This window comes from Equus quagga, chromosome 1 (genome assembly GCF_021613505.1).
Source record: "Equus quagga isolate Etosha38 chromosome 1, UCLA_HA_Equagga_1.0, whole genome shotgun sequence".
Lineage (NCBI taxonomy): Eukaryota > Metazoa > Chordata > Mammalia > Perissodactyla > Equidae > Equus > Equus quagga.
In genome coordinates, this window is record NC_060267.1 from 130,069,929 (window position 1) to 130,084,414 (window position 14,486).

Sequence of the window (14,486 nt, forward strand, 5' to 3'; positions counted from 1 at the left end):
CAGGTGGCACAGCTGCTCATATAGTTGTGGCTGCATTGACAGGTGGCAGTGAGTAATGCCCTCAGACAAAATCAAAGAATGGGTGGTTTTCATTTTTTGAGCAATGTGGGACTTTTTGGATTTGGTGGATGTTGTGGGTGTCTTTGATGACACCTGGTGTTTGGGAACAACAGTTTTACCTTTGACAGTGCTAGTTAACATTGAGGTTCTTTGCTTATCACTGAGTCAGTTAGTAGCTTTGCAGATACCAAGTGGATTGTCCTACAGTCTTGCTGTCAGTCACTCTCCCGTGAGTTCACATCCCTGTGTTAGTTCCTTCTCCCTGGTCACCTTGCCCTCTAGGTTTCTTTTAAAAACAAAGAGACTCCAGATTATTTAGCCATTGCTTTGTTTCAGATCACTTTCTAATGCCGAAAACTGATTGAATTAACATAAATAATTATTGATTTAGGTAAAATGTGATAGTAAAAAAGTTAATGCCAGATATACACACAAACGCCAGACCGTATATGATCTTCCCAAGACCATCCTGGAATTTCACTCAAGGAGTGGGTGGTGGTGGTGATGCTATAAATAAATTCCACTGCAGTGTCTTAATGGTTTTCCAAACATCAACCTTTGATGTCCTATTTGGGCTTTTGAGGCACATGTCTTTATACAGAATGGATTTGGCCACCTCCAGATGTGCTCGGTGTAATTGAGAAGATAAACTTGGAAATAAAAACCAAATTTTAAATGTAACTGTTCTTATTCTCCCAACTCTCTAGACTGCACCGCTTACTTGAATCTAGTGGGGAAGCACGTGGTTGCCGATGCCCAGAACATCACCATCAGTCAGTACGCTTGCCACGACCGAGTGGCAGTTACCATTCTTTGGTCCCCAGGGGCCCTTGGTAAGTGGTCAAAATGGAGTCCACCGGGGTGGTCTGGGTAGGCAGTGCCCCATGCCAAGGTCCCAAATGTGACGGCCTCCAGGGGCCAGGTCTTGATGTGAGTGTAGCTCAGCTTGGCTTGGGCACAGACGCACTCCCTACTTTGTTGCATGCACTTGCTGGGCATGCGCACAGCTTGATGCTGTGTCCCATGGCTCATCTTTTGTTCCCTTGGCTGTGACTGAGAGAGATGCGGGTTTGAAAAATGATAGTCTGTGAGTGATAAATGGCACTGAGGCCTTAGCCTCTGTGTCTCAGCAGTAGCGTGGGGACAGGTGACCCATCCAAGGGTGTAATGGCTTCAGCATCCAGCATTAGAGCTCTTTGTGGCCACATAGAGATTTGCAGGCCCACCATTGGCACATTTTGTGGGTTTTCAGGAAAATTCCAGTTTTCATGAGAAACCATGAAATCGATAATTTTAAAATGTTGGCAACTAATTGAATTTTTATTTAAACTGTGTGGGCTGAAAAAACCAAACTAAAACAGAGAAACAGAAAAAAGCAAACCCACATTTGGCCAGATTCAGGTTTGGGCTGAAACTGCTTGTCCTCTTTAATGAGTTGCTGGTACACAGGAGAGGGTCAGATAGTTGAGTGTGGGACCTGGGGAGAGCCATTTGTTCAGATTGGCCCTGGGTTTGAACCCAGAATCTATCTTTCACAACAGGCATTTAAACCTCGCTGAGCCCCAGCTTCCCCATCTATAAAGTACAGTATCTTGGTTCCCAAATGCCAAAACAATGCCTCTTGATTTGTTGTAAGAATTAGAGACACGCATGGTACATTTCTAGAACGAGCTCTTAAAAGACAGGGGCTGTTGTTACCATCATCAGAACCTGGTCCTCAGGCTGGCTCCTTTGACATTGCTACCCTGTCTTAGAATTTTTTAAAAATCTGACCCAGAGAAAAGTAAAGTGAAGTCTGAATTTCTTGATCTGAATGGTTACATCTCAGGAGAATCAGATTGCAGGAGAAGCGAGCGCAGAGAGACGGGGGATGCATCAGACCGACGAGCCTCACTCACTCACCCATGTAAATACTCTGGGGCTGAAGCCAGTGGGCTTTCCAAAAATAACACTATCTTAACATTTAAAGATAAAAACATTCTGTGGATAAAAGGGAAGTGGTCATTCCACATAAGGCTCAGTGGTTAAGGGATTGGCCTGACAAATTGCAGGCTCCCTCTTTAGAATGAAAGTAGATGTGAGCTGCTGGTAAGAGAACTAACATGTGGGACAGTGAGGGCAGAAGGTTGTGCTTGTCCTGCATGATGATCTGTGGGTGGGGATGGCTGGACAGGTTCTCAGTTTCTGTCAGGTTCTATCAAGGAAACTCCTTGGGAGACAGAAAAGCATATGGGTTAAGAGCTCTATGGCTTTGAATCCCGCCTCTGCCATTTAATTCCCGTGTGACCCTGGGCAAGTCTTTTAGTGTCTTTATACCTCAATCTCCTCATCTGTTAAATGGGGATAATTCATTCCTGCTGTAGATGTTAGGAGGATTTAATGAGTTAAATATGGAAAGGAGTAAATAAGTTCCTTTGTGGGAAGCTGCCCTATAAAATTGCTAAACATTGTATAACGACAAGGTGTTAGTAGTATTGAGATATAGGTGTCATTATGATATAAGAGTTACATTTCCTGCCTCCACCTCCAACCCCAGACTTGGTGTAGTGGTTTTCAGGCAGGTTTTGAAAATAAGAACTAGAACTACATACTCACACTCTAGCTGATGAGTTTTTATGTAATTGTGAGATGTATGGTCTTGAATCATATTAATCACCTGGCTTTTGTTAAACAGTAGTTCTGGGAACATTGCATGAATTAAATCTTAATATAAATAATAAGGATTTGTTCAAAACTCTTTTTTTTTTTAAATCTCAAAAGACAGGTTCCTCTGAGATCTACTAAATAGTTGCTGGTCACAGACCTTGCGTCTTGTCAGCATGTTTGAATCTCGGGCTGTGGGTCAGCTGGCTCTTATCCCCACAGGAAGCTTTGTACTTGAAATACAGCATGGCAGAGTCAGTGCCTGCACGTTCGGTACTCTGACCCCTAACACGCTAAGCTCTAATTGTAGCTCTTTTGCCCTACCCACCATAAAATATGTGTTCTTCATCCAATAATTACAGGATTGGAGAACCTATTCGAAAGAGAAAAAGATTTCCCTGGCCTTTGCCATCAATAATTTTCCCACCTGGTTAATTGTATCCCGTGTAATTACTTTTGCCCTGGGAGGGGAAGGGTTGAAAATGTCTCCTTGTCTAGTGTTCAGAAAGAATGCGAAATCGATATCACCCCAGTGGAGGTCAGCTTTGGGGATCTCCAGCTGCACTTGGACCACTCCGGTCTCCATGGGATACAGAGCCTGGGTACTGGCTCTTGTGGCCATCAGAGCTTAATCCTTTTGAAAGCATCTAGTCGGACGTGCAGCGGGGGAAGCTCAGGTGGCGGGAGGCTGGGCTGGCGCCTTTCAGCAGCTCTGTGGGCATCTCGGGGCCTCCGAGTGCTGTATGAAGAGCCCACACTGGGCAGCTCTTGGGTGTCTGCCTTTCAGGCGTGATTAGAGCAAGAACCGCTTTGTGAATCACATAAGCATTCTCCTAAGCTATTTAATCCCAAGCCTAGGAACCCCTTGGGTGTAGACACATACTTTGTTGGGAATTTTGTACTTTGCTCAGTGAAACATGTCAGCAAATATAGGACCAAAACTTCAAGTGGAAACATGGTTTGGGGGGAGTCTCTAGTCAGCATTGGGAATTATCATCAGCTGAATACACTCTGTTTAATGATCTAGAAATTATGTATTCCACAGCAGACATTTATGATCAATTGTGGCTTGAATCTAACTATTTGAACCCTAATGCCACAGAGGCAATGGGCATTTGTGAAATGGGTGGCTAGATTAGAGATTAATTAATTAGTAATGGTGGGACAGCGAAAATCTCCTGGCCTGTACCAGAGGAAAGCAGGATACGCATTTTTCCTTTCAGTAAACTCAGATATTCTGGCCAAAGTAAGAATTCCTTTAACTCTGTTGTGTAGGTGAAGAGGGCAGTAATCTTGGAGGAAGGAAAGTGTGATCAAAAGTAATTAGGTCCGCTTTTAATAAAAGCATTCTGCTTTGCTTAGGCATCGAATTCCTAAAAGGATTTCGGGTAATACTGGAGGAGCTAAAGTCGGAGGGCAGACAGTGCCAACAGCTAATTCTAAAGGACCCAAAGCAGCTCAACAGTAGCTTCAAAAGAACTGTAAGTCACACGCGGGAATGTGCTCCTGAAGACGCGCCATGTTCCGGGGGTCTGAATGGTCTATTGAAAGGCTGTGAAACCGGAGAAGGAGGGGCTATGGGGTCCACCCTGCCTGCCAAGGTGGGCGAGAATGGTTCGGCAACACCACGAGCCTGTTCCACGCTCCCTGAGAAACTCTCCAGCACCTCTTGCTGGTAAACACACCTCTCAGGTTACACGTCCTGGAAGGTGGCTTTGTGCTCTCAAGAATGTATGTGGGCTTGGCCCACCACCTCTGAGGTTCAGTGTTAACAAGCCATGGCTTCCTTGCCAAAGAACAGACAACGTGGTCGATCTTCATTTTCAGTTAGGGATCCAAACGTAAACTTGGTCCAGAAAATAGACTTGACTTCCTCCTCCCCTGGGACATGTCCTTCAGCTCTGGAACTATGTCCGGGTGGCTGAAGCTCTGGGACTGCGTCTGGGCTACCGTCAGGGAGCACTGGAGCTCTCGCATGTTGGTGGAGGGCTGGGTAATTTCTCCATGACGTCACGTGTGTTTTTGTTCCCTTTTAGGGAATGGAATCTCAGCCTTTCCTGAATATGAAATTTGAAACGGATTACTTTGTAAAGATTGTCCCTTTTCCTTCCATTAAAAACGAGAGCAATTATCACCCTTTCTTCTTCAGAACCCGCGGTGAGTATGGTCTTTCTTCCCTGGTTCCCCTGAGGAGACTTCTGCTTTTAATGACTTTTGGCAGAGATGTGCTCAAGAGCACACCAAATACTGGTAGGAAACCAGCGTGGTGAGGAGAAAAGCAACAGAAAAGCAACATTAGAATGATGGTTTGGCCTCGGTGGTATTCATCTAACCAGAGCCCTCATTCCAGGCTTGTTCTAGAGTAGACATGATGATTAATTTTGTTTTGTTTTTAAAGGTGCTGTAAGACAGCCATGTATTAAAACCATTTGATTAAAAAAAAAAACCCCACAAAATCCAGGACTAAAAAAGGTGAAGGGTGGAGCATGAAATGATTCCATCTTTGACCTGTCATCAGTGGGTGGCCTCTATGAGTGAGCCTGTCATTTTCAGGATTCAATTAAGAAAATTAGGCAGTATCCCCTGAGATCCCCTCTTTCTAGAAAGTGTACTTACTTATTTAACATTTATGTGCCAGGCCCTGTTCTAAATGCTTTCTAAATATTAACTCAGTTTACCCCTGTAACAACCCTGTAAAGAATCTAATCTTACCATCCCTGCTTATTAGATGTGGAATCACACACAGAGAGGTTAAAGGGCTGGCTGGGAGCTAGGATTTGAACCACAGAAGTCCGACTCTGGCATCCACACTCTCAAACCACCAACCGTGCTGGCTTTCCTTTTCCATCTCTTCTGCTCACGGTGTAGTGTGTCCTTCATCAGCCTGAAACTCTGCTTTCAGATTTGGTGCCCAGGAACCCTGAAACCCGCAGCAGTTCCCTCCTGCCTCCCTGGTCAGTCTTTCTGGCTGGCATTGCACACCGTGGATGGGCAGCCGTCAGTCCATTCCCACATCCCTCCTGTGTGGTCTGGTTGCCATCCTCATCCTCTGTGATATTTTCCTTCTCAACTCCAGCTGGCATTAATGTTTCCCTTTGCAGAATTCTTACTCTGGTTGTTTTCTTTTTGTATTTCTTTCTTTTTTAAAAAAAAAACTGTAGTTTTGTATGCAGCAAGATTATTATGTAATGATTAGTCTCATTTTCTTAATTAAAATAAGATGCCATAGGGCAAAGACCGTATGCATTTTACCACATCTCTTGATGCCTGCACATAACAACTAGATACAGGATTCAAAGAATGTGTTTATGAAAAGCTTGCCTAAATCAAAACTAGCATAATTTAAGATTAATATTTCCCATCGGAATCAGTGTGTCTGTCTGGAGGTGAGGTGGAGACTGGAGAGTGTGTATCACTGTTGCAGTGCACTGTGCCCCTGGTGCTGCCTTTGATTTTCTTGGTATCGTGTGGACATTTTCCAGAGGGTTCTCCCTGGGTTAGCAACAGGGCATATTGGACTAGCCGTTTGGTCTCTCTTACTGTGTTACAGCATTTAAATCCCGTTTCAAAGCCACTGGCTTTGGTGCCTGGTTTTCAGCTCTGGTACTACTACTTAGTAGATGCCTGGATGTCATTTTCAGACTCCATCAAAAGGATTTTAAATTAGAATGCTAGTGAAGGTTAAAATAACCCAAGACAGTTACCAGGATCACTCCGAAGTTCTCTTGTGCCTAAACGCCTGTACAGTGGGGCAGGGGCTGGCATTATTTCTGTTTACAGCTGAAACAGAGCCCCCATGTGGCACTAGTAGCATGAACACAGTCCTGCTGCCCTTGGCCACCGGCCTTGAGACTTGACAAGCTTTTAAAATCTGACTTTACACTGTTTCCATTTATTTGGCATAAAGTGGACTGCATGAGTGTTTTTATATTGTACAGTATAAATTTTCATAAGATACAACTGTGCTGTACTGAAAATCGTTGTTGAATTGATGTATTTTATACTCTTCCCAACAGCACCCAGTGCTGTATTTATGTTTTATTGAATTATTGAATGAGGAAAATGTCAAACTGTCCTAGAACTAAAAATATGCATCTTTCTTAATAGCCTGCGATCTGTTGTTACAGCCGGACAACCTGGCCTGTAAACCCTGTAAGTACAGCTGTTCTTATCTATAAGAATCAAAGTGTTGCCACCCCCGTGGTGTCGGGGTGGCCTCGGGTGCTCACTCCCCTTCCTCCCTCTTCTGTCCTCCCAGTCTGGAAGCCTCGGAACCTGAACGTCACTCAGCATGGCTCGGACATGCAGGTGTCCTTCGACCATGCGCCGCACACCTTTGGCTTTCGTTTCTTCTATCTTCATTACAAGCTCAAGCACGAAGGACCCTTCAAGCGAAAGACCTGTAAACAGGTGAGCGGCTATGTGTCCATAAAGGAACACTGCATGTTTTAGAGTGACCCCTGTGCACCTGGAATTGGGATGGCTCAGTGTGACTTTGTTGACTCTTATCAGATGGTAGAAATTCCAGAATGTTGTCACTGGGTACGTTTCAGGGCCATGATGCTATCGTCTTCACTTCACAGGTATCTCCACCCCAGCTGTCCCCTGGTGATGTATAGCCTGGTAAAACTATTACCAAGGAACCAAAATAATTAAGTATTTCTGGTTTATTCTTCTATATTTAAATATTGTGCTAGTCACTGAGCTTCAGGCTCATTGAATCCTTACAACCTTATAACACAGAGTCTGCTGTCATCTCCACTTTACACATGGGGAAGCTGAGGCTCAGGGAGGTCACCTGGCTTACTCAAAGTCACACAGTTAGTAAGTAGAGAAACCACATTCAGGAGCCCAGCCACTAGCACTTCAGTGAGGACTGAGTTTACACGTGGTTCAAGGTTAAGCAGAAACTCAGTAATAAGCTGTTAAACTGGAGGTGGTCGGAGAGAGTGAAGCATTTCGTGGAAGCCACAGGACTGCTAGATCGCTCCACATGAGCACCAAGAGAGGCTTTTGGTCGTGATGACAGAACCGAGCTCCCTTCTAGACATGCTCCTTTTGTAGGGAGGGTTTGCTTTTCTCCTGGCTCTCACCTCTGTCATTGACTTTCTTTGACCTGCTCAAGTTTAAAATTATGGCAAATAAAATATGCACAGACACGAAGTGGTAAATTTCTTTCCCCACCCTTTTATTAAGTAAAGGGTAGTCTAATTAGTTTCTTTGTCTTCAAATCAAACATGCCTGCTGAGGGCGCCACCAGCTAAGCATAGGAATATGACAGGGGTCCCAGGCTCTTCTGGGCCTTTTGTTAAAGTGAAGTTCAGATAACATGTGGCAGATAAGCACAGTTGTTTCTCTTCTACTCGACATGTTCTGAAAACATGGTTGAGACTCGTGACAAGTCTCCTTTAGCTCTAGGGGACAAAAGGGGTCCTGATGACTTTTATCCAAGAAGTGAGTTTTAAAACAAGTGAGTTGTTTGTTTCTTTGCAGGAGCAAAATATGGAGACAACCAGCTGCCTCCTTCAAAATGTTTCTCCAGGGGATTATATAATCGAGGTACGTATAGCTCAAGAAAGCCCTATTATTAATTCTACAGAACGAATCCAGTTCATGTAGAATTCCAACTGTTTGAAACACCTAAAACTTCAAGACCTTGAAGGTATGCACAGTTATATTGTTACATGGTCCTTAACATGCTTTTTAAAAAGTTTATATGTACTTGATCTTTGATTTTTTTCTATTAAATATTTAAATAAATATTTTTATGTAACCGTGTATAGTCATGTGCTGCATAATGACGTTTTGGTCAGTGACAGACCACATATACGTTGGTGGTCCCCTAAGATTAGTACCAGAGAGGCTATACCATCTAGGTTTGTGTAAGTACAGTCGGTGGTGTCCACACAATGATGACATCACCTAATGACACGTTTCTCAGAATGTATCCCTGTCATTAAGTGACACAAGACTGAAGTCTGCATAACCATGATGTAAAGTTTCTGTGTCATACCCCTTCATACTGCAAAGTTATATTTTTAAAATTTTAGCATTACAGTTTTGTTTTAGTAATAAAACAGCAAAACAAAAGTTATGCCCATTACCTCTGCCTCTACGTCTCTGGGTTTCTGCTGACGTTCTTCTGTATAAGTATACATGAGTTCTAAATACCACTTCAAAGAGCATGTAAATGATACATTTTTTCTTTTCTTCTTTTAGATGACTTTTCCAGTATCAAAAATGCCACAGAAATAGGAGTAAAAGAAAAACAGAAAGGGAGATTAGAAATTTGTCCCTAGCCCCACTATTCACAGACAACCAACATGGCCTAACATTTTGGTAGAAACATCTACCAAATTCTTGCATTCTTGCAAATTTCTTGCATTACTCTGTAGTAGTATGTGGTTTTGAAGTGACACACCCTCTTAAAGCATTAATGGAGGCCTTGTAAGATCAGTGGTAAGATGCCCTTTTAATTGAGAATTGTTATAGTGGAACTTACTAGCTGAATTCATCAGTGAATAAAGAACCTTTTGATTCATGAAAGGCAAGGTGATGAAGTTGAGAGTTTTAAGTTAGTAAAGCAGAGATGTATCTGACTATTACTGTCTAGTCTCGGCTCATAAATGATCGCAGGCAGCGGCAGCTCCCCTTTCTCTTGCCCTATTCACTCCCCACCCCCGCCCCCCGCTGACCCCCACTATCCACACATGAAAAAAATGAATGAAATCTGTTGAGATACTATTACTTAAAAAAATAATACATCATCTTCCTGTTTTGCAGCTGGTGGATGACACGAATACAACGAGAAAAGTGATGCATTATGCCTTAAAGCCAGGTAAGGATTTTTTGTTTGAAATGTTGGCTCTGGACTATGGTAGACCAAGGTATTTGGCACCTTCTGTATTTCATGGTTTACAAAAGCAAAACACAAGAAAACTTGAGCTCCTCTCTCTTAAATGATGTTCCATCAAATCTGACTTTCCTTCTACCCTGATGTTGATGCCTGAAAGATCAAAGCCAGTGCCGTGTGTGTCTCTGGGACTAAACAAACCGTCAGTTGTCCCCGCAAGAAAAGTGGTGGGAGGGGAGGTTTCCTTAGGCAGAATTCTCACTCAGTGGTATTTACCGTCCCAGCAGACTCTGTTGAATTGTTTTCTACAACCCTTTAAAATGAATGCTTTTATCATCACCAAAGTGGTTCTAGAGGAAGATGGTCAAGGAGTCCTTAACACCTATTTATGTGGTTGTGTTTAAAAAGAAAAAAATTATTTCTCTTTGAACCTGTTATGCTGCTTAGTGTAAAAGCATCCCTTTGAAATTTCCCAGTGCATTCCCCGTGGGCTGGGCCCATCAGAGCTGTGGCCATCACCGTGCCGCTGGTTGTCGTATCGGCCTTCGCGACGCTCTTCACTGTAATGTGCCGCAAGAAGCAACAAGGTATCTCTGTGTGTTGTGTCCCCCCGGGGGCAGGGCTGGGGCTGCTGCCAACAGGTGGACACTGGGAGTGCTGGGTCCCTCCCAGCGGGCGTCTGAGAAGCCACCCAGCTCCTATAGTCAGTTCCCTGCCTACTGTAGTTCCCAGAATTAAAATACTTGACTCATAACCTCAGGAGCCACGAAAAGGACAGGCAAACTTCTGTTCTCATATTCAGGATGGTAAATTCAAGAGCATAAAGGAAGTCTAAAAGTATAAGTAAGGATATAGGTAGGGCTTGATCACTTATAAAAGTCAGGTGTCAAGAGAGAACCTTCTGGGGAGCTGGAAATGTTCCATATCTTGATCTAAGTGGTTACACAGTGTGTACTTAGATAAAAATTTATTGAGATGTACTCTTAAGATTTATGCACTTTACCTTTGTACGTTATAACTCAGTCAAAAAATTTTTTTTGAGAAAAGGTCAGTTCTGCCAATGCTTAGCTCATCTAGCAGGTGCATTGGCTGCAAGAGCTGGTTCTGGGCGCTCTCTGCTGACTAGGGGGGTTTCTGCAGTGTTCTTGGCTTGCCAGGAGGTCCATTTCAGGTGAAGAAAGCTTTGGCCATTTGTTGCTCCACTGGAGAAATCAGCTGTCCTATTCCCACTGGTGACCCAAGGGGCTGGTGGGTCTGTGGAACTGGGAGTGCTCTAGTGGACATGTCATCTGTTGTTTCTTCAAGATAGCATTAGGTCCCGAGTCTTGGGGAACAGGACACAGCATTGCTCGTAGGCGTCAACCCTATCTTCTTTTCCAATTTAGAAAATATATATTCACATTTAGATGAAGAGAGCTCTGAGTCTTCCACCTACACCACAGCACTGCCCAGAGAGAGGCTGCGGCCACGGCCGAAGGTCTTCCTCTGCTATTCCAGTAAAGATGGCCAGAATCACATGAACGTCGTCCAGTGTTTTGCCTACTTCCTCCAGGACTTCTGCGGCTGTGAGGTGAGGAATCTAAAGTCTTTCTTTTATCCTGGACAGGACACATGCTCTGTACTCTCTCCTTGCCACCTTCTCCCTGCCTCCAGGCCTCCTCCTGTGACACCTGCCCTCAACTAGTGCCTAGCTTCCTAATTGGGGTCTGTCCTGCAGTCTTCTTTCAGTCTTCCCACCCATCACCAGCACCAAATGTTTTCTAACACTTAGTTCTAACCTTAACACACTCCTGCTCAAAAGCCTTCAGTGGCACCCACCTGGCAGGAAGTTTTATAAGTATTTAAAAGACCATGCAGTTGTATGGGGGGAAATGACAGCTGCCTGGGAGCATGCGATGGGGTGAGAGGAGGTGATCACTCAAGACATTCTAGTGAGCATTGGCTCAAAGAGAGAATGGCAAGTAAAGCAGAGAGTTTAGATAGTTCTTTGGGGGAGCTTTGCCAAGGGGAAAAACGTATCAAGTGCTCACATGGTCTGCTCTGGTTTCTTACCTGTTCTCTTGAATTAGCTTTTAATGTGTAGATTTTCTGTAATGTCAGAGTGTTAATTTTAGAGTGAACTTTGAATCTCTCATGGAAGGCACACTGTTTCTTACAAATGCAAGAACTGTACAATATTGTATAATTGAAAGTTATTGGTGTTTTGGTGGCTGGTGGGTTTCTCAGAATCTGTCCACGTGGTGAGACTGCCCCCTAGTGTCAGAACAGCGTATTTACAAGGCTGGCCGGGTTTCCTAACATGCATGCTCAGAGGTTGGTGGGTGGGCTCTAGTGCTGAAAAACAACTCCAGGCTCTTGCTGGTGGCACAGGCTCTTCAGATACAGACAGCCCGTTTGCTCTACTTTGTAAGTAACTAGCCTCAGGGGGAAAAGTCTTCCAATTATGAGTATAGTACTTACTATAGAAAATCTGGACACTAGAAAAACATGACAAATAAAAAATGGCCTGTAATCTCAACCTGGAGAAAAGAAGAATCACAGTTAATATTTGGTGTATTTCCTTCCAGTCTTTTTCTACATGAATGAACTCATACATAAAGGTTTGCATTTTGGGTGGATTGGAATGATTCTTCTGTCTCTTCATTTAGTAACTTTTCATGCTATTAGCAGTTCTATGTAAACTGCAATTTTCAATAGCCATGTGACCCATAATGTTGATTCACCATAAGTGAGTTATTTCAAATTGTTAAACATCTCAGTAGTTCAGTTTTGCCTCATTTCTGATGATTTTCCAAAGAGAGACATATGGAAATGGAATTGCTGGATCAAAGGTGGGAACATTTTTTTAAATGCTTGGTGTGTACTCCCAATTAGCTCTTAAAATATATAATGTTAGTGAGAATTAAGGAAAATGTGAGACAATTCAGGATTATTTTCAGCAAGTGGGTGGATGTTGAGGCTTTTCTCCCCTTTGGTAACACCTTAGAGCCGAAGAGGAGACAAAGGCATTTCAGAACCCCCTTCCCCGTAAGAGACTGTGGCTGCCACGTTCAGGCATAACCCTTGGGAGTTAGTTTCTGAACTATAGAAAGAAAGAGGCTGATACATTGCCAAGAGACATTTTCAGTCAAATTGGATGAAAATAGCCTGAGAAGGTAAAGCCCTCTGAGAAGGCCACGCATGCCTGGTTTTCTTTCCTTTGTCAGTACCCGCCCCCTTGGGGTTAAAGGTCCTGCAGGGATGTGACCCTGTAGACGCTGTGAAGTCATGGTGGGAGGTGCCCGTCACTCCCAAGTGAGTTAACCAGAATGGCCGTGTTACTGCAGTTCACCCCTCTTCTCTGCAGCTATTGACCAATTGGTAAACAGCAAGGCTGGCCCTGGGGCTATGAGAATGGCCGGGGAGGTCTGCTTAGTCAGTCACACGCTCTGGATGTGAGTCATCGATCATTGTGGGCGACTCTAATATCCAGTCCTAAGCCCCATTTCTCAGCCCGCTTTGGGGTCCCTCACCCGCGTCTTTCCATCATCGCCTTCCAGCTTTCTCTCCAGAGTCGGCCTTTCTATCCAGGCAGCCTCACTCATCAAATAGATTAACCCCAGTGCCTCCGTTTTCCATGCTTACTACCACACTCGAAGTCCCTTGAGGATCTCACGTGTGCTATGTGACAGGAAGGTTGCTAGAAGCTCTGTACTTCTACCTCTTCACTTGTAGGGTGGGAATGGTCATGATCCCGTCTTATGCTAAAATGAAGGCATGATGCAGTGGGCCTGGTGTGTGACTGTCACGCATGGAATGTTAGCTGTGCCTGGGCAACTTGGAGCCTGCATAGTGGTGCTGATAAAGATTAAGAGACAGATGAGGTGACCTGCTTGTGACATTCTTGTTCTTGTTACTCGACTCTCCAAGCTGTCTAGGTGAGTGAGGTTCCCCATTCTCTTTCCAGGTGGCTCTGGACCTGTGGGAAGACTTCAGTCTCTGCAGAGAAGGGCAGAGAGAATGGGTCATCCAGAAGATCCAGGAGTCCCAGTTCATCATCGTGGTGTGTTCCAAAGGCATGAAGTACTTTGTGGACAAGAAGAACTACAAGCACAAAGGCGGCAGCCGCGGCTCGGGGAAGGGGGAGCTCTTCCTGGTGGCCGTGGCAGCCATTGCCGAAAAGCTCCGCCAGGCCAAGCAGAGCTCGTCAGCGGCGCTCAGCAAGTTCATTGCCGTCTACTTCGACTATTCCTGCGAGGGGGACGTTCCCGGCGTGCTGGACCTGAGCACGAAGTACAAACTCATGGACAACCTGCCCCAGCTCTGTTCGCACCTGCACTCCCACGACCGCGGCCTCCAGGAGTCGGCGCAGTACCCCGGGCGCGTCAGCAGGAGAAACTACTTCCGAAGCAAATCGGGCCGGTCCCTTTACGTTGCCATTTGCAACATGCACCAGTTTATCGACGACGAGCCCGACTGGTTTGAGAAGCAGTTCGTTCCCTTCCATCCTCCTCCACTCCGCTCCCGGGAGCCAGTGCTGGAGAAGTTTGACTCCGGCTTGGTTTTAAACGACGTCCTGTGCAAACCAGGAGCTGAGAGCGACTTCTGCCTCAAGGCCGAGGCGGCCATCCCCGGGGCGCCTGCCGACCTGCCCTCGGAAGGTCAGCAGTTGGGCCTGGACCAGGACGCCGAGGCTGGGCCTGGGCCTGGGGGCAGCTCGGCCATGCAGCCTTTGCTGCACACGGTGAAAGCCGTCGGCCCCTCGGACATGCCGCGGGACTCGGGCATCTACGACTCCTCCGTGCCCTCCTCCGAGCTGTCCCTGCCCCTGATGGAAGGGCTCTCCATGGACCAAACGGAAACGTCTTCGCTGACGGAGAGCATGTCATCCTCCTCAGGCCTGGGTAAGGCGCGGAGGGGGGAGGGTGGTCGGGTTCCTGATGCGGCCACA

General features: G+C 45.2%; 1 protein-coding gene across 1 annotated transcript in view; it reads left to right on the forward strand.

Moving 5' to 3' along the window:
- IL17RD (interleukin 17 receptor D) overlaps positions 1–14,486 on the forward strand; it is a 64,060-nt gene that overhangs the window by 42,376 nt on the left and 7,198 nt on the right. Inside the window, exons 3-12 of the mRNA XM_046640687.1 lie at positions 768–893; positions 4,066–4,184; positions 4,740–4,860; positions 6,811–6,855; positions 6,962–7,113; positions 8,197–8,262; positions 9,487–9,541; positions 10,033–10,143; positions 10,942–11,126; positions 13,503–14,439. Coding sequence (XP_046496643.1) covers positions 768–893; positions 4,066–4,184; positions 4,740–4,860; positions 6,811–6,855; positions 6,962–7,113; positions 8,197–8,262; positions 9,487–9,541; positions 10,033–10,143; positions 10,942–11,126; positions 13,503–14,439 — 1,917 coding nt within the window. The remainder of the gene's footprint in view (positions 1–767; positions 894–4,065; positions 4,185–4,739; positions 4,861–6,810; positions 6,856–6,961; positions 7,114–8,196; positions 8,263–9,486; positions 9,542–10,032; positions 10,144–10,941; positions 11,127–13,502; positions 14,440–14,486) is intronic.